Here is a 22,006-nt window from a genome sequence, read left to right as displayed (position 1 = left end):
TTATCAGCTGTCCGTCTATTTTGTTGTGATTCTGACAGCGCCACACAGAGAAACAGGCAACTTAGTGAAGTTATACCGAGTCTGACCGTGGCTGTGGTTCCCCTAACCTCCTACTTTCCATCGGCCCCCTGTACTTCACTAACCGCGGATTTGCCTACCACGGTCTTTTCCAGGTACCCAACCCCAATGGTTGGTGAGGGATTTCTGTATTCTGATCCTGCCCCATGGTGTGTCGTGCAATCCCCAGCTATAATTATCCACCATCTCCCCAGCCTCTCTATGTATCGGGAAAACCATTGCCAGAAATGTAACTTATTCTATACGTCTCCTCATTAAGGCCCCATGCACGGTGTTATTATTGACCCAGCGACGAGGGCAGTGGTGCAAGACAAACCGGATCTTTGCAGAGGCTCTGATGTTTGCAACGCGGACGATTTCATCCTGCACAGTCCTCTCCACCACCTCCTCCTGCTGTTGCATGTCGTTCCCAGCCTCGGCATTCCGCCTACACCCAAACACACAAATACCCAATCACACAAAAACCCAAACACACAAAGACCCAAACACACAAAGACCCAAACACACATATACCCAATCACACAAACACCCAATTACCCAAACACACAATCACACAAGCACCCAATCATACAAGCACCCAATTACCCAAACACACAATCACCCAAACAACCAAAACACACAAACACACGCGCAGGCCAGGTAAGCGACACGAGCCGCAAATACTGGGTAAGCGTAATGCGTGCAGGGCTCTCGCGGCCAATATTATGACTCACAGTTGATTTTTGGGTCAGACCGCATTGGGAAATTGTGTCGTACACCCTCCTCCACCTTACAAAGTCACGTGAACAAACGTGCCAATTTATTACTGCTTTAGCAGCAGCACCGGTCGGTGTTAGACAGCGATCCACACATCTTTTAATAATTGAGTACGACCAGCATCATCGCCACTGTGTCAAGATGTTAACTACCTCGCTTGGTATACAGGTCGTGGGTTCGATTCCGACCCCCACGCCTGTAGATTTGGAGTTTGCATGTTCTCCCTGTGGTCGGGTCCTCCGGTTTTCCCTTCCACATTTTAAAACAAGGGTCCAGAGAATTTGGCTGCTATACATTTCCACACGATAAGCCACTTCATTGAGTTATCATTTTTGGCCAGGTCGCTTCTGAAAAAGAGCTACATAGCTCTGTGGGCCTTACCTGGTAAAATAAAAGAAAATTAGTTTTTTACTTAGTTTGACTGTCCATAATATTTTAACATCCTTTAAAAAAATGTATGTTGCTACTAGTTTGCTTGGTGTTGTAGGGTCCTGGTAAAATACGTTTAGAAACGTTTAGAAAAAATAAAGAGTTTAGCCTACCATCAGGCAGTTGCCAGAATTTGACGATAAATCGGCACGTTTGTTCTTTATGAACTGGCCTTGTCGTGTGCAGGAGGGTGTACGACAACATTACATACGCGACCCAATCCGAACATCTATGGGGCTGCTCGGCCAGTTCCCCTCTCCTGGTCGAGAGGGTTTGTTGTTTGTTTTCCGCCTGCGCGCGACGCTCGACTCACGCGGCCCGCTTGCGCTGCTTCTTCCTCCTCTTGTCGAGCACCTTCTTTATCTCCTCTTCCGTTTGGATGCGGAAAACCTCCAGTGTCTGATCCAGGCCCTGCGAGTCCGGCACAGCGCACATTCCGCATCGGCGCCAACCAGGGTCAATCCACCGCCGGATGAAGGCCTCCACCCCAAGCGGCTTGCGATGTAACAATCCATTCAGCGCCAGCACCCTACGAGCTGATCTCAATCGCTCCTCGATAGACGTCCTCTGGGATGCATTGCACCCCTTGGCTGCCGCTCCGCTATTATTCTCGACCATCGTCCCCTCTTATAACTGTAATACATCCTGCCCAAGCCCGCGTACTTTTATTAAACTTTGGATCACGTCTTAAACCTGCGGGAATTCTCTAATCCGCATGTTCCTCTATCTCTCATTCGAACTCCAAGAGCTCATCACTCCTCGCTTATTTCCATACTTGTCGATTTTTTGTGCTCTATACATCCCACACACCTCACAGCGCACACCTCACCCAGCATCCCACAGAGCACGATGCACACCGCACTTCCCAGAAACACACAAACGGCAGCATCCCACACACAGATCTCACTGCACGCATCTCACAGCTCACGACACTGAGCACACCCAATGTTCCAAACCACATTTCTTCATGACGCACCTCGAACCACGCTGTGCGCACACATAGTTCGGCGCATGCCCCACGCACGGCCCAACGCACAACGCATTCACTCTGCCAGCACTGCCACGGAAGCTGTCGGCCCAGTTACCCCACCTGGTGATGCAGCACTTGGGTATTTTCAGGGTTTGCCATCCTGAGAATGGGACTCGTGCACAAAAACAACACTGTACCAGGGACTAACACGCAAAGCAAGTAATGAAAACCTCTCAACAGCTCCTAAGCAATCACTCTCAAGGGCCACCACTCCAGTAAATGCAGCAGTGAGGCTTCTCTGTGATTGGTTGGTCTCAAGTGGGGAACACAGTGAGGCTTCTCTGTGATTGGTCACTCTGGATAGGGGGGGACCTGACATGTACGGACACGGTGGGTGGGGGGCCACGCCCTGCAGGCTGTGCGACTCACGTGACAGACCAGGAACCTCCCCGTCGGGTCTGTCGCCATGGAGACCACACGGTCTCTCCCCTCCCTGAGCAACGATCCGAGCTTGTGAGCGGCGACGATGCGCTGTCGACAGAGTAGCAGAACCGCGCGCGGACAAGCAGCAGCGTCAGCAGAGTTACATCAACGGAACTTTGGTGTTTCACCGCTGCGTTCGTTTGCATCGCCGTGGAGCGAATAGATACCTCTTCTTCCTCCTCCTCCTCGGCGTTCGCATCGTCGGACAGCTCCCCGTCTTGTGTCGCGAGCCGCGGCACCGCGGCGCGCGGCCTCTTGACGCCTGCGTCGCTGTCGGGGCACAAAAGCTCCCAAACGCGCAGTTCGCTGTCGGCGGAGCCCGTCACGAGCCGCGTGTCCTCGCCAAACGTCGCCAGCGACCACACCTGCGGGCAGCAGCATTGCATGAACACCGCAGCGGCGGGCAGCAGTCAAACGGCAACTATGTAAACGCCAACAGAACTGCAACACGGCACGGTCTGAAAGAAACCCGATATCGACTGCACCATGACACAGGCAGCCATCACAGAGCAACAGACACAGACAGTATCTTAACCCTTTACGAGACGTCTGCAAATTGGAGGGTGGGTCCCGCTCAATGCTGAATCTCGGAACGCGCAAGCAGTTAGCGTTAATTTTATTTAGAGAGGCAGAGCGCCGCTGTTTTTAAAGACATTGTACTCCCCGCAGAGAACTGTAGCGACACGACCGCACTCGATGATAGCTGGCGCGAAACTGCGCACACGCCCTCCCCGCATGGCCTTTGACGTGTACGTCATCGCAACAGAATCGAAAGAACTGATAATGTACACGTACGTCATCGGAATGGGAAAGGGTTAACATGAACAGCAAGAGGAGCTTTACAAGAACAGTGATTGCAGTGCTTTAACCTTAACCCACACTGCCATCGCTCAGAGAAGCCACAGGATGCGAATGTTGCTCATGTCCACAAACTCAGTGGAGAAGGATGCAGAGAGTGTCTGGGCTGGACAGAGAAGATGCCCAATGAAGACATCTTGAATGGCATGAAGTAAAGAAGACCGATAGAGGAAGTCATTGGGAGGAGAGAGGAGATCTGGACTGGACGCATTCTACGTGGGCACCGGTTGATGACGAAGGACATTATTGAAGAACGGAAGGGAACAGAATGCGAGGAAGGCCGAGGATTGGAATGGAGGAGCTGTACAAAGACTCGCACACATTCAGACACACTCACACAGATCCCCAGTATAGCCTTTACAGACTGTTGGGGAAAGTAATGTTAGCGAGCACCTATTAAGGCTGGCACGGCACACGAGTGGGTGGGTGGTTAACACTACGCCCGGCCACCTTTGTCTCCCCAGTGTTGATATTTACACACCGCAGAGGTACTCATTTTAGAGTCGATATAGGGGATGCCCAGAACCTTTTAAAATATTTGTCACTGTTGTTGGTCGTGAATGGGATTTGAAGTCAGTCTGCAGGGTTCGTAGCGAAGCACACAAAACGATGCGCCACCGTTCCCCGCGCCTGTACAGAGAGTCACACTCAACACACCTCGGAGCGGTGCCCAACCAAGGTCTTGAAGCAGTGCTGGGTGTCCAGGTCCCAGAACTTCACAAAAGAGTCTTTGGAGCTGCACAAGAAGAGAAAGAACCCCCCCCCCCACAACCCGCGTTAGTCCACGCACCGACAGAGGCGGCGGCCGAGTCATCACCCGCGTTTCCCTTGACAGCGCTCGTTTCGTGCACGCGGCGATCCCCGTCTCGCCACTCACACGAGGCTTGGGCGGTCCTCATGCCTACTGGTGGAAATTCCACATTCCTGTGGCACAGACTGGTCGCTCCGTAAACAGCCGATGCCGACTACCCACACAAAAGCCCGGGAACGCGGCATCTTGGGTCTCCTGGGCCTTCGCCTCCCCCTAGAGACGCCGTCCTCCATGCCACTGCGAGCTGCCGGCGAGCGCCTCACCCGGTGAGGAGCACGTTCTTTGTGGAGAAGAAGCGCGCCGAGGTGACGGCATCCTTGTGGCCCTTGAGACGGTAGAGGCCGCATTCCCCGACCACGTCCCACACGATGACATCCGTGTCCTGCAACGAAACGGCGGCGGTCATCGACATGGCGCTCGCGGGCATGCCGATACGATCTTAATATGCGCGGAGGACCGCAGTGCTTTGGCAATTGTTGGAGCCGGCTAGCTGCGTGGGTGAATTTCCCGCTCGTCTGTGGTTCCACCTCGCGCCTCTAGTTGTCCTCTCTCTCTACGTGTGTATTATCTGCACAATACTCATAACCCGAACCCCAAGTATGGTGACCCGGCGTGGGGTCGCAACCCCCAGATCCCCCACGCCCACCCTTGCGAGCCCCCCCCCACCAGCGGGCATACCTGCGAGCCGGAAACGAGGCGCGTGCCGTCGGGGTGGTACGCCAGCGCCGTGATGGCGGTGCGGTGGCCTGTGAAGGTGACGCGCTTCTCGCCTGTTATCAGGCTCAGCAGGCGCACGGCCCCATCCACGTGCCCAGCAGCCAGCTCCACACCCGCGGCATAGCCCTGCTCCTCCCGACCGTGCCGACCCCGGCAAGGGGCAGCGGCCAGCCGCGTAACCTCCGACTTGTCTCCCGGGATGACGAGCACCTGCACGAGCACGCTTCGTCAGCCCTGCTGCAGCTGGCAGTGCCACCCTGGTGCTACTAATGCCACGTGGACTACAGTGCCGGTGACACACGGCCTCCTGGCAGCGCGTGTTAGCTGCTTGAGCCGACCCTGATAGGTGTTCACGGAGTGAACTTGCCAGCGACAACCCAAGGATCATGAGGAGCGCGTCAGTACTACGGGGTATTCACTGTACAATTTCATGTTGTCCGCTTCACAGACCATGTTCAAAATCCCTTAACGTCATTTAAAGCGAGTTGGCCATTGCGTGCCGGCATCACGGTGCAAATTTTATATTTTTACCCTAATTACCCAGGATTACACATAGCAACATCTCCCCCGACTATGAAAGTACTGTCGACTGCGTCTTGTGAAATGTGGCGCCTACGTGATAGCCTTGCGCTATGAGCATGGCGCAAATACCAAACGTGCTAAATTATTACAATAGGCACCGTGCCCAAGAGTGTCAGCGGGTGCCACCACCCACAGTGTGCCTGGATGCACTCGCGCTTGCGATGCTAAACCCTGGCAAAACTTTTGCTGTATTTCCAGGGCCAGCAGGAAGCCGTGCCGAGCTGAGCCATCCACCCACGGCCACGAAAACATGGCCCGTGCCTGAACACGCAACCCTCCCGTGCGTTTACATTCAGTTGGATTTACACGAGCATTGTAAGCTAGGGATTCTGCCCCAACGCCACGCTTCTCGCCCGGGTTCATCGGTCTGCTGGGAAAGGGCTGGGCTGTGCAAGGAGGCCACCGGCGCGCGGCAAGTGTTGCGCCAGGGGCCAACCGCGCGAGGAACTGCTGATTGGGTTTCGTTTGTTGTCCTTCACCCGCACCTCCGCTGAGCAAGGTTGGCTACGTATGGTGGTATATCCAAGTCTGTTCTCCTATAAGTGCGTGTTGTTTTCATGAGACTTGGATATAACGTGATGAATGTATCAGGCAACACATTTTTAATAATGAAGGTGCGAATTGGATACAATGCGATTGAGTGAACAGAATGACGTTACGCGAGTAGGAATCCGCAGTTGTACGGCTGCCTCAGCGTCGCATCACACAAGGCCGGATGCTGCTGGATGCTTCCAGATGCTAACCACGTACCTCAGTATTTGTTCAGCCTTAGCCGAAATTGTATAACGCGATTTTTACATAACGCAGTGTTCTTCAGGAACACAACGACTACTTCGTAATAGAACACATACATACTCCGCGGACCCCACGTGGAGGTGTGCGGAGTGCCGTGAAGTAGGGTGGGGTGCCGCGGTGGCGAGATGTTAACTACCTCGCCCAGTATGCAGGTCATGGGTTTGATCCTGACCCTGCCGCCTATACATTTGGAGTTTGCATGTCTCGCTCTCCCCGTAGTCGCGTTGATTTTTTTGCCGGGTCCTCCGGTTTTGTCCCTCCACATTTAGAACAAATGTCACACGTTTAGAATATTTGGCTGCTGCTATGCATTTCCACCTGCCGATAAGCCACTACTTCACTGAGCTATCATTTGTGTTGGCCAAGTTCCCTTCTGAAAAAGAGCTAGAGCTCAGTAGTGGGCCTTACCTGGTAAAAATAAAAATAGCTTAGTTTAGAGTATAGCCCTATGTACACAAGCGTGTGTAGATCTCAGAGCTGCCATTCAGCCTCGATTATTTTGGTGCTATAAAGTCCAAAATAATGGGCAACTTTCGAGCTATCATTTGTGGCCGGGTCGCTTCTGAAAAACAAGTAAATACCTCAGTGGGTCTTACTTGGTAAAATAAAATAAAGTTGTTTGTTTGTTTGAGTGGCGCGGTCACCCTCTCACCTTCTCGCCCTTGCGCAGGTCCCACACGACCACGAGCTCGCACGTGGCCACGGCGGCGAAGCGGGAGCGCTCCCCGCGCAGCGCCACGAAGACGGCGTTGGCGCGGGCCGACGCCACCAGCCCGAACACGGCACCCGGCGCGTAGCGCAGATACTGCTTCGTGAGACCCATGCTGGAGCCTCAAAGCTGTGGTGGTGTGTCATGGAAACCACACAACCACCATTAGAAACCCCCCATGGCCAGCGTGAGAGGTGGCGCCGCAGCGGTGGCTCACGCACAGCGCAGTGAATATTCTTGGTGTTGGCACAACCCTCCCCTGAACATCAACAGCGCTTGTTGCGATGGGGGTGGCCGTGAACTTCCGCACCGTTGAGACAAACGCAGCGGATTCCACTCTCGGCACACGCGCAAAGCCGAACCCGGTGATGGGTGCCAACCCTGAGGGTCGTCCGTGCGAGTTCACCAAAGGCGTCTCCATCCGGATGTAACGCGCACGGCCCCAGCTGTGACATCCACGTTCTCGACAGCATTGCGCGGCGTTCAGCCGTTTGCGTTTACAGACCAGTGGTGGAAATTCCACATTACTTTGACGGGGGGGGGGGGGGGTGGCAGTTTATCCAAAAGCCAATCGATGCCGACTTCACAAGTGGCTGTGGCAATGTGATCAGTCCCGGGGGGTGCGTGCCCGGTTGACGCTGTCGGTGCGATCGACAGCGACGCCTCACACAGCAGCAGCACTGCGCCGTTTGCCAGAACTCTCAGTCGCATCCCGGGTCATAGGCCGTAAGGTGAAGACGTTTTACGTTTAATCCCGTTCCCATATATGGGGCACTAAATTCCTTTCATTCTAATAAAAAGATCTATTGTTTTTGGGCGTGAAAATAAAAGTTCTCCATGTCTAATCCTGCAGTTTATTTTTTATTACTGTTTAAAGTCGGCAATATTTCTTTCCTCGCGTAATCATATTTTGATCATCAGTGATGAGGCTTCGCGGAACAATCGTCACGTGCTTCCCGCTAGACCAATAAGGTGGCCGCTTTTTTGGGACGAGACGTAAACAGTCCAAGATGTCTGCGCCCTTGTTGTCAATATCGAGTAGTGAAGAGGAGGAAATTACGGCCAAACCTCCTTCAAAAGTCCGTAAAAAGTATTTTAAACAATGCTACATGCATCTCACGTCCATAAAGAAAGAAGAATCAAAGGATTTTACACGCACACGGTGGGATACATTCAGAAACTGCGTCAAACAGTGGCTTTTTTTGCAAGGTGAGAATCGGAGAATAGCAGAAACATACAAACATTGTCTAGAAATCGAGTTTGACAATGTTCCCGAAGACGCTGGATTTCACTCCACTTACTACAGGCGTTTCATTGACAAAAAGCGCTTGGATGCGGCCGAGAAACGGGCCACAGTGTCCTGAAGCTCAAGATCAAGGCCAGTCTGTGACATCGGGTAGTAACGTTAGTATCGCTGTAGTTGATTGTCCCGCAAAAAAACTTAGGTCCAGGACCGGCCTGCCAGTAGCTTGTGCTGGTCCTGTGCTTTCTGTCTTGTGCATAATTTGTAATAAAACGGACAAGTACATTCCTGTGGGAGGCAAACGCCAGAAGGACCATCTTTCACAGGCAGAAACGTCAGCAGGTAGGTAAAAACAAAACACACACACAAACACACACGTTTGAACTTTTATTCCCTTATGCTGGGTACCATGGCTAACTTTCAATTACAATTACATAATTTATGTAATGTTTATTTTACAGTCAGAGACAGATTTGCATTGTTTTGCATACAGCTACAGCCAGAACACTCAATATTGTTTAACTCTTAACACAGTTTTTTATTAGTTTAATTAGGTTTTATTTATTTATTTACAGGCAATTTGCTGAAAGCTGCTGAGATGAAAGAAGACACTAGCATTCTTGTGCATATTCGAGACAAAGACTGTGTGTCTCTGGAGGTGCGATACCACAAGTCCTGTTATAGACAGTACACCAGGTTCTTGACAAAGTCTAGTGCATCAGTTACTGTGACCTCAGAAGAACAGTGAGTTAGCAATATTTTATATTAATAAATATTAATTAATAATTCCCTCACATTTCACATTTCAAAAGTAGGAGGTTGGCCCGTGATTTCCCCCAGCTGGTGTTTCACTCCCCCAAGAAACGCAACATAAGTGAGATGGTTTTCGTTGAGACATTGTCTGCAGATAAGCTGATAGACAGGCTACCTCATCCATCAGGTACAGAAACAACAGAGTCAACTGAGGTAATTAGCGAAAGTGACTGTGAAAACAGGGCTAGTGCAAAAGCTGGTCCACAAAGACCAAGTTCAATGGCCTCCATCAATACTGCAGAGGACACGAGGACACTTTACAGTGCGGCATTAATATTAAAGATGCTTCTGTGTGATTCTCCCGGTATGAAATGCCCGTGGCCACCCACATCAGATGACCTAAATGTGAGCGAGGCAAAATCTGTCGTTCCAATTGAACTGTGCAATCTGATTTCCTGGATTATTGGTGCAACTGAGGAACCAACACTGGCCCATTATGTTGATATTCCAGATGATTTGAACCTAAAAGTGATATCTATCTGTCAATACATTGTGTATCTTGCATCTAAGGGTCGGAGGCAGACCCCTAAATCATTGTGTCTTGGTCTAACGGTTTGCCATTTAACAGGTTCATCACAAATTGTGTCACTTCTAAATAGACTAGGACATTGTGCAGCATGGGACACAGTTGTCAGTCTAGACAACTAGCCTTGCCCAACTTCAACTAGTAGATGGCAGAGACAAAATACCAAAGGGATTCTCAAAGAAGGTTCCTACAATACTTGTGTGGGACAATATTGACTTTGGGGAGGAGACACTGTCAGGTCGTGGAACTACCCACCACACAAATGGGATTATGCTCCAAAGTTCTGTAGTTGAACCTGTGTCAACAACAAACAGACAACCACTACAGAAGGGAAAACCCTCATTGAAAGTACCCCCTATCATCCCTGTCGAACAGTACCATCAGTCTAATAGACAAGGACCACAGAACTTGTTTCATCAGGAAAGTGTTCCATTACAGGCGGACACATACAAATTGAACACGGTGTCTGCTGTACAAACTGAACTGGCATATGTTTTTGAAAAGTCCATAGATGCTGAAAGATGCACAATACCAAGCTGGACAGGTTTACATACATTACTTCAAGGTGATGGCACTCTGCAAAAGTCAGCACTGTATTATCTTCCAGTCATTGAGGCTTCACCGACAGAGATGTCAACAGTAAACACAATTCTGAAGCGAAGTGTCCAAATTTATAATCAGCTAGAACTGGACCATATAGTGTTAGTTTTTGACAAAGCTATATATGCCAAAGCTCAGCAAATCCGCTGGAAAGATGATGACTTTACTCAGCGTAAAGTGATTAGACTAGGTGAATTTCACACATGCATGTCCTACCTGAGCATTCTAGGAAAAAGGTTTGGAGATGCAGGACTGCAAGACATACTCATTGAGACCAAAGTTGTTGCCCCAGGATCCATCAATGGAGTGATCAGTGGTCATCATTACAACCGCAGCATGAGGGCACACAAACTTCTGTATGAGAGTCTGCAACGCATGAGACTTCTCACCTTCTTAGATTATCTGCCACAAGAGGAGAGATATGAGTGTCTGGATGTCATCAATGAGATAAAATGTGCATTCCCGGACAGAACAATGGTTGTTTTGTGTGCAAATGAGATATTTGACAAAATGTGTTCGAAATATGAAGACTTTGTTAAACGAAGAAGTGCAGAAAACCCAACGTTTGCCTTCTGGAGTTCATACATCGACATGGTACAGATACTCCTTCTATTTGTGAGAGCAACACGAGAATCGGATTGGCAGCTTCACCTGTCAACAGTGCGCTTGATGATGGCATGGTTTTTTGCGTACAATCGTGTAAATTATGCCAGGTATTTATCTTCTTACTGGCTGGAAATGATCAATTTGCCCCTCACACATCCTTCTTGCCACAGTGAGCTCAGTGTTAAAGACCAGTGGACTGTCCAACGTCAAAGTGTCCATGGATTTGCCTCGATTGCTTGTGACCAGGCCATTGAGCAAACATGCAACAGAGATTCCAAGACAAAGGGTGTTTGGACAGGGTTAACACAGAATCGGGCTGCAGTATATCGCTGGATATTGTCGCAACATGAAAGGGCTGCCATAGCAAGACAATGTGAGGCAATCGCAGGTAAATCTCCCGATATAAAGAAACGAAAAGACCTTGACAGCACACGAATTCATGCTGATGAAAGGGCTGTGACCAGAATCATTTCCACCCTAGATTCCATGCTGAATCCTTTTGACACACACCAAGATGGCATTGTGTGTCTTAGCTCTGGGACAGTAGCAGCTGAAGAAATCATGTGGGATTTGCTCGCAGCTCCGGAAAAGGGGGAAATGCTGTCAAAGAGTTTATGGACCAAAGACTGTTATCACCATCAGTTGACATATTTGCTCCCATCAAAACACAAAAACTCAAGACCTTTAGTGACCAAGCAAAGACAAAGAAAACATCTGCAGCAGGCAAGGAAGTGATTCTACGTGCCGACAAGAAACTATTCTCCAGATTACTTGTCATAGGTCAAAGTAGAAAAATTGACCTGCGGGAAATTCTGTCTTGCTCCTTGGGAACTGTGTCATATCCTTTAGGCAGTGCTGATGGTTCACTTGCTAAAACAAACAAATCAGCTCTCATGGATTTATTGGAAACCAAAGGTGGAGACTGTTTAGTTGACAAAGTTCCGACAAATGGAGCTATTCTCTTTGATGGCATGGCAGTCATTCAAGCCATTCGGTCAATACCAAGTAACTTTGGAGAGCTTGCAGAGACCATACTGCAGTACATAGTCAAACTTGCTCTGAAACACAACTGTACACGGATAGACTTTGTGATTGACCAGTATCCAAAAATGAGTATTAAAAACCTAGAACGGTCACGTAGAGCTGGTGGTGGTACACAACTGGTGAAAATTTATGGACGGGATCAGAAGACACCAACACAATGGAAAAAGTTTATATCAGATGGAACAAAGAAGCACTGGCAGAATTCCTCTATGTTGTGTGGCGAGAGGCTGATCTTACCACTGTGGGAAAGGACTTAAGCTTGTACATAGCACATGGAGACCTGTGTCACTGCGTGACTGTAATGGAGGGTTTACATACTCTCAGTGCTGTTGAAGATCTGACATGTGATCATGAGGAATGTGACACCAGGGTGTTTTTCAACATGCTGCACAGGAACATCAAACTGTAGTCATCAAGAGCCCTGATACTGATGTGGCAGTGATTTCTTTAAGTCTGCAGCCAGATTTACCATGTAGGTTGTATATTTTCACGGGGGTTGGCAACAAAACAAGGCTCATTGACTTAGCTAAGGTGTCGTCAGCTCTTGGCACAAGTGTCTGTTTGGCACTTATTGGGATCCATACCTTCTCAGGTTGTGACTCTACAAGTGCCTTTTATGGCAAAGGCAAAAGAAAGGCATTTTCTGTTGCTTGTGAGAAAGAGGAATACAGTGATACCTCGGTTCACGAACGCTTCTGTTCACGAACAACTCGGTTCACGAACAGAAAAGTTCATAAAAATATGCTCCGGTTCACGAACTCCGCTTCGGTTCACGAACAGGAGCCGCGGCCATTTTAATGCTATTTCCAGGCTGTCACATGGTCGTGACTTCCTGTAGGAAGATCGTGGAGAGAAGAGGAGACACAGAAAAAAGTACTGTGAGTACTGTGAAGACACTTTCATGACTTTTTGCTTTTTGTGTGCGTTTTAGCACATACAGTACTGTACTACTGTACTGTACAATACTGTACTTACTGTATTGTACAGTTCACCCGTTTGAGTGCTTACTGAAGTCATCTCAAGCAAGGTTAGTGTTCTCTCTTTATACATTACTATACTGTACAGTACTAATGTGTATTGTAATTTGTTTCATATTTTTGTGCTTCAAAAACCAAAAAAAAAGGTCAGAACGGATTAACCGGATTTACATTCAACCCTAGGGGAAAATGTGCCTCGGTTCACGACCAATTCGGTTCGCGACCAGAGTCAGTTCACGAATTAAGTTCGTGAACCGAGGTATCACTGTATCTGACTGCTTTTACAAATCTGGGTATCAGTTTTAACCTAGACCAGTCTACCTTTGAGCTACTTTGCACATATGTGTGCCACCTGTATGGCCAGTCATCTGCCGAAAATGTGAACGATGCAAGATACAAAGCATTCTGTATGGCATCGTCAGCTTTTCCAGAACTATCCATGCCCCCGACAAGTGACGCCCTGTACCAACACTGAAAAAGGGCAAACTACCAAGGAGCCATAATGAGACATTCTCTGAAAGGTATAATGTGTGCCCTTTCACCCGTTGGCAATGGATGGCACCTCGAGGATGGTGAGTTAACAGTGACCTGGATGACTAGAAATCCTGCTCCTGAAAGTGTGTTGCAGGCAGTCCACTGCAGTTGCAAGCATAGTAAATGTGAGACTGGAAGATGTTCCTGTATATCTGCAAGACTGTCTTGTACTGATTTATGGCGGTGCCAAAATTGTGCAAATGTTTCACAGGAAACAGAAGACCTACATGGGATGATGGCTCTGATAGTGATAGGGATGATAGCGATGATTAAATATGCGCTGTTATAATTTAAGGTGATTTTGAGCTGTAAAGAATCTGTGGTTGAATTGTAATTTTTTTTGGCAGCATTCTAAAACAAGGGGACAGTGTAGCATTTCGAGTCATTTCAGCCAACTTGGGCCAAAGTGTGCTTATATTTGTATCTTTCTGTGATTACACAGTACCTACTGAAAATTTTGATGTACAAAACATCACAGTTTTGCTAAATTTAAAATGTTTATGTTTAATTTTGCTTAGTGCCAATCCGTGAAGTTGAAGCATAGTTTCTACAAATGTGCCATATTTCATGGTCTACATTCACACTTGAGTATATAATGCACCAAAACCTGTCTCAAGTGTTTAGGTACATGTATAAGTGTCAGTTTGAGAGATATTTGGTGTTGCTAAAATGTATATAAATAAAGTTACAAACAAAACCAGCAGCATAAGATTTTCGTTTTTTCCAATTCACAATTATATACATTTATGGATTTTGAAAAAAAACTGCAGGATATTTTGCGGAGAACTTTTAACATAAAGTCGAAAATGGTTTTGTCTATGAAAAAAATCATTTAAAAAGTAGTTCCTAGGTGTGGGAACGAAAATCATTTTCTACCCACTTTTTCCTAGTTCACCTTACGGCCTACAGGTTCGACTCCGGCTCAGGTTCGAGCGCGTCGCGGCTCCAGGCCACGCGCTTAACGCGAGCCGTCCTAACCTGAGCCATGATCCCAGGAGCCGTACTCTAAAGGATTTCCACGAGCCTGAGCCAAGCAACGGGGGAGCCGCTCACTCGCGCGCGTCCGTGGAAGCGGCTGAGGGCCTCTAGGCCGAGCCGCACTTGAGGAGACCGCGGGGACCGGCGAATCGCACGCGGGGAGCGCCCCGCTGGCTTCGCGTGCGGCCCCGCTAGGCCTCAGCAGCAGCGCACCCCCCCCCCCCACCCGCTCAGCGCTCATTCACTCCCCGGCAGCAGCAGCAACACGCACCCGCCGAGCACAAACCAGTGAGTGAATGAATGAGAGTGAGTGAATGTGGATGAGAGAGTGAGTGATGGTGAGTGTTAATGAGTGCCCGGAGTGTTACCCGCACCACGAGGCCGCTGCACGTGCTGTGCTGCCAGGCCGAGCAGTCGATCGCCGAGCAGCCTGGGGGCGGGGCGTGGGGTGGGGGCGTGGGGGGGGGGGGCGTGCGGGGGCGGGGCGCGGGGGAGGTGATCCCCAGGCCGCAGCAATCGACCGCCGAGACAGCAGCTCGGGATGAGTCGGATGAGACATTTAAACTGGAGGAATCCGAAGAGCTCCGAAGCTCTTCTTCAAAGCTGTCCGGTGGATGCACGCACACGTTCACCACGGGTACACGGCCCGCGACAAACAGCACCGTCGCAGCTGTACAAAGACAAAGATCCCCCGTGTAGCCTGTAACAGGCTGTAGGGGCAAGTGCTGTTAGCGAGCAGCAGCTGTGAAGGCCGGCATGGCACACGAGGGGTGGGTGGCCGGAATCACGCCCGGCCGCCTTTGTCTCCCCAGTGGTGATGTTTTTACACCGCACCAGGTACTCATTTGAGGCTGAGTTGACCTAGGGGGAAGAGGCCCAGGACCGGTTCAGACAATCGTCTCCGGTGTTGGCCGTGAGTGGGAATCGAACTCGGGATGCCGGGTTCGCAGCGCAGCGCGCTAACCACTACACCCACCGCTCCCCACAGACACAGTCACAGTCCGTCTCTCTCCGTCTCGGGATAATTCGACGTTCCTCACGCGACCAGCAGCAGCAGCGGCGGCGATTCGCCTCTGAATGGCGAGATGAGTGGATCGCAACCGCGACGCCGAACTGCGTTGACCACCTCCCTTGGGGTGAATGAGTTGGGATGGGGGATGTTTCCTGAGCTCAGCCCCGGACAGCTCCGCCTGCCACGGCGGGGAAGGGGGAGGACGAGGGGGGAGGGGGGGGGTGCCCCGCGTCATCAGAGCGCGCCCCCGACTCCCATTGAGGTGGCGGCGCCGGGAGCGCCCCGATCCTCACTCTGACACCAACACCACCACGAACATCACCATCACTCCAACACCACTAACATCACCACGAACATCACCATCACTCCAACACCACTAACATCACCACCCAACATCACCATCACTCCAACACCACTAACATCACCACGAACATCACCATCACTCCAACACCACTAATATCACCACGAACATCACCATCACTCCAACACCACTAACATCACCACCCAACATCACCATCACTCCAACACCACTAACATCACCACGAACATCACCATCACTCCAACACCACTAACATCACCACGAACATCACCATCACTCCAACACCACTAACATCACCCAACATCACCACCCAACATCACCACCCCAACATCACCATCACTCCAACACCACCACTAACATAACTCCAACATCACCACCAACATCACCACTAACATCACCAACACCACCACCACTAACATCACCATCACTCCAACACCACCACTAACATCACTCCAACACCACCACCAACATCATCCCAACATCACCACCACTAACATCACCACCACCAACATCATCATCACCCCGTGAGATGCGCACGCGTTGCGCTGCTCCGCGGCGGCTTCGCTGCGCATCCCGACGGGAGCCGGCGCCCTAGAGCGGGACCCGGGGACCCCCCCTCCTCGTCCTCCTCCTCTTCGCCGAGCCCCCCACCCCCCTCGCCCTCCTCCTCGCCGAGCCCCAGGCTCCCTCGCCCCCCACCCCACGAGGTCCTCCCGCGATCCGCGGCACCCGGAGTCACGGGGCTCCAGGTCCTCGCCACGTCTCCTCCGCGTCCCGAGGATCCGGACACGCAGGTTCGAACCCCACGCCTCCTCCTCCTCCATCACCCACCTTCTCTACCATCTCCTCCATCACCCATCTCCATCACTCATCTTTTCCCGCACTCCTGCCATCACTGAGTATCGCCCTGGCCGCTGTGATCTCCACGCAGGAGGAGATGCCTCCGACGCCGAGGCGCGTGGCGTGCGCCATGCTGTGCAACTTCGCGTCGTCCGTGGCCGTGGTGTTTCTCAACAAGTGGCTGTACGAGCATCACGGCTTCCCCAGCCTGAGCCTCACGCTCCTCCACTTCGCTTGCACGGCGCTCGGCCTCGAGCTGTGCCGCCGCATGGCGCTCTTCGCCCCCCGGACGCTCTCCCCGCGCCAGCTGCTGCCCCTGGCGCTCAGCTTCTGCGGATTCGTGGCGCTCACCAACCTGTCACTGAGGAGCAACACGGTGGGCACCTATCAGCTCGCCAAGGCCATGACCACGCCGGTCATCGTGGCGCTGCAGACCGTCTTCTACGGGAGGCGCTTCTCAGCCAAGGTTCAGCTCACGTTGGTGAGTGGCAGATCCTCTCAATGCTTCCCCTCCCTGACCCAGGTCTCCCTGTCCCAGGTCTCCTCGGTCTGGTCTCCCTGGTCTCGGTCTCTTTAGATCCCAGATCTCCCTGTCCCAGGTCTCCTTGGTATAGGTCTCTTTAGATCCCAGATCTCCCTGTCCCAGGCCTCCCTGCCCCAGATCTCCCTGTCACAGATCTCCCTCTCCCTCGTCTCCCTGTCCCAGGTCTCCTTGGTCTCGGTCTCTTTAGATCCCAGATCTCTCTGTCCCAGGCCTCCCTGTCCCAGGTCTCTCTGTCCGATTGGTATTACATATTGTGTTGTATTCCAGTTGTGCCCCTCCATAAATGTTTTCCCTGTGTTTGTGAAAACATCCACGACTCGCATGTAGTTAACCACTGTACTGTTAACCATGTATTATTAAAATAGTGCACCTTAAGGAATGCATATTAAGGGAAAATGCTCACTCATGATTTTACTTGTCAGCACCAGTGGACGACTGTCACTTTGCTCAAGTTGTCAGCCGAAGACTTGTCTGTGAGGCTCACTCTTCTGGGCGTACGAGTGCCATCGCCTGCATCCAGTGACACCCCGTGTGTGGACGCGAGTGCGGGGTTTTCATTGCGTGTGCGCTCCTCCTTGAGGATGTGCACGCCTGTGTGTATGCTTGTGCACCACCGTGTAGAGGTTCGCGTAGCGGTTAGCGCGCTGCGCTACCAACCCGGCGACGCGAGTTCTATTCCCGATCATGGCCAACACCTGTGACGATTATCTGAACTGGTCCTGGGCCTCCCCTAGGTCGACTCAGCCTCAGATGAGTACGTGGTGCGGTGTGTAAACATCGCCACTGGAGAGACAAGGGCGGCCGGGTGTGGTGTTGGCCACCAACCCCCCTCGTGTACCGTGCTGGCCTTCATAGGAGCTCGCTAACAGCACTCGCGCCAACAGTCTGTTAAGGCTACACGGGGTACCATTGTCTTTGTCGTACATCAGTGAGTTCAACCACGCTGACTTTGCCGCGTTTCCTGACACCCCTCTCCATGACAGGTCCCCATCACAATGGGCGTTGTGCTGAACTCGTTCTACGACGTGCGGTTTAACGTCCTGGGGAGCGTGTATGCTGCCCTGGGTGTCGTCGTCACCTCTCTCTACCAAGTGGTGAGCTTTGGGCAAACGCGTGGCGAGCGACTGCGCGTGGGGCCCCGCTCACCACCCACCCCTCCCCTCCCATTTAACGTCCCTGCCTTCTACGGTTGAAAATTGTGCGACCGTCCCTCCGATCAGCAACGGAGAGAGTTACCAAGAAGGTGCGTGCCAAATTGTTTCTCGAGCTGCGAGTCTTGTCTCAAGCGGGGCCTCCTCCCTGTCGAGCACGTCATCCCTCGAAGCGAGCACGGTGAACGTTTCTGCTTCGTGGCAGCTCCCTCCTCTCGCACTGCGCCGTACACATCAGTGTTTGTTGGAAATTTTCATTGATTCTCCCGCGCCTCTAAAGTTCAATTTCTGAGAGAAAATAACTTGGTCTGCACCGGCACTGCATTTTAAATGTGGTCATCATCGCAGCTGTGTGAGAGGCCGCGTATTTACCCGGGCGCCGAGGCACAGGGCAGGCCTTTGTGGTCCATCGCACACGTGCACACACACGGAGGCTATGTGGCGGCCCGTGCCAGGATTTGCGCGTGAAACACTATGTGTGTACGTGGCCGCCACGCCTCGTGCCACGTGGCCGTGTTCACGCCTCTATGTGTGTGTGGTCTGTATACTTTCTATAACCAGGAGATGAAATGTACCTATTGAGACCCATGAAACATAATTTCCTCTTGAGCAAGAGCAACCTTGCAGCACCAGTCGTGGCTTGCTGCTCTCAGTGGTAGCGCCACCTAGTGGTGGTGCATTTACTGCTTGTGGCAGAGGTTTGTGATTCGGAGCTGGCAGGTCGCTCTGGTTAATACTGCATTAACCCTAAATACGCACTGTCTGCTTCACGGTAATTTGGTGGACTAATTTTAAAGTTGACGATGCTGCACGTAATCTCCAGCGAAGCGTCGCACAAGATTTTTGAAAATGTTTGTTTGCTTTTCAACATTCCGTCGTTTCTCTGAAAAACTGGTCCGTATGTCATCGTCGCCCAGCAGTGACTAACGGCCACTATCGTTGTTGCGTGCGCACGCAGTGGGTGGGGGAGAAGCAAAAGGAGCTGCAGGTGAACTCCATGCAGCTGCTCTACTACCAGGCACCCATGTCGTGCGCGATGCTGCTGTTCGTCGTGCCCCTGGCCGAGCCGCTCACGGGGCCAGGCGCCCTCCTCTCCCCCTGGTCCCTTGGCACCGTGGTGAGCCACCGCCCCACCAAATGTACTTCATTATTATTCGTTACGAGTGTTACTGATACCCCACTCATGATACTTCACTAAAGATAGTCCACAAGCGCAGCTCCACTCATAATACTCCACTAAAGATAGTCCACAAGTGCAGCTCCACTCATGATACTCCACTCATGATGCTACCTGGCTCACAGTCTGGCGTCGCCCACAGGTGCTGGTGCTGCTGTCGGGAGTGGTGGCGTTCTCCGTCAACCTGTCCATCTACTGGATCATTGGCAGTACCTCCCCCGTCACGTATCCTCCGCCAGCAGCCGCTCTCCACTTTGTTGTCGTCTGCAATGGGGTTCCTTGCGGGTTTGTGCAGGGGGTGGCCCTGGATCGCTTCAGATGTTACCTGCCACTGGTGTTATCCGTGGCATACAGTCAATGGCAGGTTGCTGGGTTTATTGTGCAACGTGCGAACCACTATGCCTCCATTGTATCTACATTACATGTATGAGGATACTGTGGATTTGGAGTTCATTATTCTCGTCAATGGTTCACCTGAGCCTATCATCCTTTTAGGGGCCGATAAAGTGAGTACCAGATTAGTACCAATTTTTTTTCGGAAGCCAGCACAGGGTTGAACACCCCTGGTTTGGGGCTGTGAATGGGAGATGAGCACGGCTATGTGCTCATTGAAACTTGACTGAACTATTTTTATTTTATTTTACCAGCTAACTGAGCTATGTAGCTCTTTTTCAGAATTGACCTCGCGACACATGATAGCTTAACGAAATCGCTTGTCACGTGGAAATTTCTAGCAGCCAAATGCTCTAAACTCACGTTGATTCTGAATGTGGAGGGAACATTCCACATGGTCACGGGGAGAGAGAACACGCAAATTCCAAATTTGCAGATGTCAGGGTCGGGATCAAACCCACGACCTCCTGTATATCCGGCGAGATAGTTAACATCTCGCCACCGCGGCAAGTATTTGAGTGGGACACCAATGCCCGCGTCGCTCACGTACCTAGACCGGTCCAGTGCGATACATGGACAATGGGGATTGTCCGTGTCAATTTCAGCAGGAAATTTACAGCATTTGCAGCGCTGCATTGTTTCTCGAGCACTGCTGGTATGGGGCCAATGGAATGCACCTGACCTCGTCAGATCTCGGAAGCGAAGCAGGATGGATACTAATTTGGAGCTTTCGTGACTGCAGGAATTACTCTTTGGTTCTTTCGGTAAAGTCACATATAAAGAGAAAATAATAAATTAAATACTAGCATACGACGTTTCGATTGCAACACAAGCAATCATGAAGCAGGATGGAATCGGAGAATGCAGAGGAAACCCACGCAGAACATGTGGAGAACATACAAACTGCACACAGAGAAGGCGCCCGAGTTGGGAATCAAACCCTGGTGCTTCTTGCTGTGAGGCACGAGTGTTACCGCTGCGCAACCACCCTGATTTATCAGGTTAACCACCATGCGCGCCGAGACATTGGCACATTTTCCTGAGTCCTGGAGCCAGGTACAACATGTTCGGGCACTTCAAGTTTTGCGTGACGCTGCTGGGAGGGTACCTGCTGTTCGAGGACCCGCTCTCCGCGTACCAGGCGCTCGGGATCCTGTGCACGCTGGCCGGCATCGCGGCCTACTCGCACATCAAGATGTCGGAGCAACGCGAGGCAGCGCGTAGCCGCCTGGGACAGAGGCCCTGACCACGTGTCTGCCTGCCACGTGTGTGTCGGTGTGACCGGGGCCAGCCGGGGCCAGCCGAGGCCATCAGGGGTCAGCCAGGGCCAGCCAGGGCCAGCCAGGGCCAGCCAGGGCCAGCCAGGGCAAGCCAGGGCCATCCAGGGCCTGCCAGGGTCAGCCAGGGTCAGCCGGGGTCAGCCCTGGGCTTAACTGCCGCTCGCTGGAGTGCGCATGCTGGCAGTGGGGCCCTTGGAGAATAAAACCCAAATCTTCGTATTTAAAATGACCCTCAGTCTTTGAACTCTAACCTAAACAAGTAAATCAACGTGCCAATTTTATTTTGTAAAAAGATAGGTTTTAAACGTTTTCATTGTATTTAAGTCCATTTATGACCGCACCGTTTCTAGCCGCTGCCGCTCCCTGTTGAGCCGGTAGCGAGTGATGCGTAGATGCGTAGTGTGGAGCGAGGATGAAATTAATCACGCGGGGGTCACAGCGCTGACCGGGCAGCGTCTGCCTGCATCTTGGCCACGCTCTGCCATTAAAACCGAAGCCACGATCCCTTGTGTTGTCACATTCTGTCTCGAGTTTTACGGAACTCGTGGTCAAATCGAGTTGCTTTGAAAAGTGGAGTGGTCAAGCTGCGTGACCTGGAGGCATCGCAAAGGGCAGCTGGCCAGCATTGCTCGGGGGTGATTCCTATGTTCAGAATTCTCCAGTCTCGAGCATTTGATCTTAGTTCTGCATTGAGCCCTCGGGCCCAGAAGTTGCTCTCGTCATTGCCACTTGAGGTGGCATCGCTTCAGCGGTTAAAATTTCTTAATGTGCCCAATAACGG

At 51.4% G+C, this 22,006-nt stretch overlaps 2 protein-coding genes across 3 annotated transcripts in view; one reads left to right on the top strand and one right to left on the bottom strand.

Annotated features, from left to right (window-relative positions):
* Positions 1–14,972, bottom strand: part of WDR3 (WD repeat domain 3) — a 32,788-nt gene extending 17,816 nt beyond the window's left edge. The window contains exons 1-9 of one of the 2 annotated variants that reach the window (XM_078598598.1): positions 14,884–14,972; positions 7,132–7,317; positions 5,064–5,312; positions 4,649–4,767; positions 4,232–4,310; positions 2,884–3,081; positions 2,663–2,764; positions 1,577–1,674; positions 395–505 (exon numbers count right to left, since the gene is read on the bottom strand). In XM_078598598.1, the coding sequence (XP_078454724.1) occupies positions 395–505; positions 1,577–1,674; positions 2,663–2,764; positions 2,884–3,081; positions 4,232–4,310; positions 4,649–4,767; positions 5,064–5,312; positions 7,132–7,302 (1,127 nt within the window). In that variant the 5' untranslated portion in view covers positions 7,303–7,317; positions 14,884–14,972. Of the gene's footprint in view, positions 1–394; positions 506–1,576; positions 1,675–2,662; positions 2,765–2,883; positions 3,082–4,231; positions 4,311–4,648; positions 4,768–5,063; positions 5,313–7,131; positions 7,318–12,604; positions 14,284–14,883 lie in introns of those variants that run through there. The other variant, XM_078598599.1, reaches the window with a different exon arrangement.
* Positions 14,973–15,747: 775 nt separating this feature from the next.
* SLC35E3 (solute carrier family 35 member E3) lies at positions 15,748–21,727 on the top strand. The gene is made up of 6 exons (XM_078598597.1): positions 15,748–16,634; positions 16,772–17,161; positions 18,208–18,318; positions 19,334–19,492; positions 19,695–19,777; positions 21,002–21,727. Exons 2-6 carry the CDS (start codon positions 16,778–16,780, stop codon positions 21,189–21,191), a joined length of 927 nt encoding a protein of 308 aa, XP_078454723.1. The 5' UTR covers positions 15,748–16,634; positions 16,772–16,777; the 3' UTR covers positions 21,192–21,727.
* The last annotated feature ends 279 nt before the right edge of the window (positions 21,728–22,006 follow it).

Source organism: Lampetra planeri, chromosome 11 (genome assembly GCF_965212315.1).
Source record: "Lampetra planeri chromosome 11, kcLamPlan1.2.h2, whole genome shotgun sequence".
Lineage (NCBI taxonomy): Eukaryota > Metazoa > Chordata > Hyperoartia > Petromyzontiformes > Petromyzontidae > Lampetra > Lampetra planeri.
The sequence above is the reverse complement of the archived record's forward strand: the minus strand, read 5'-3'. Positions and strand labels throughout refer to the sequence as shown.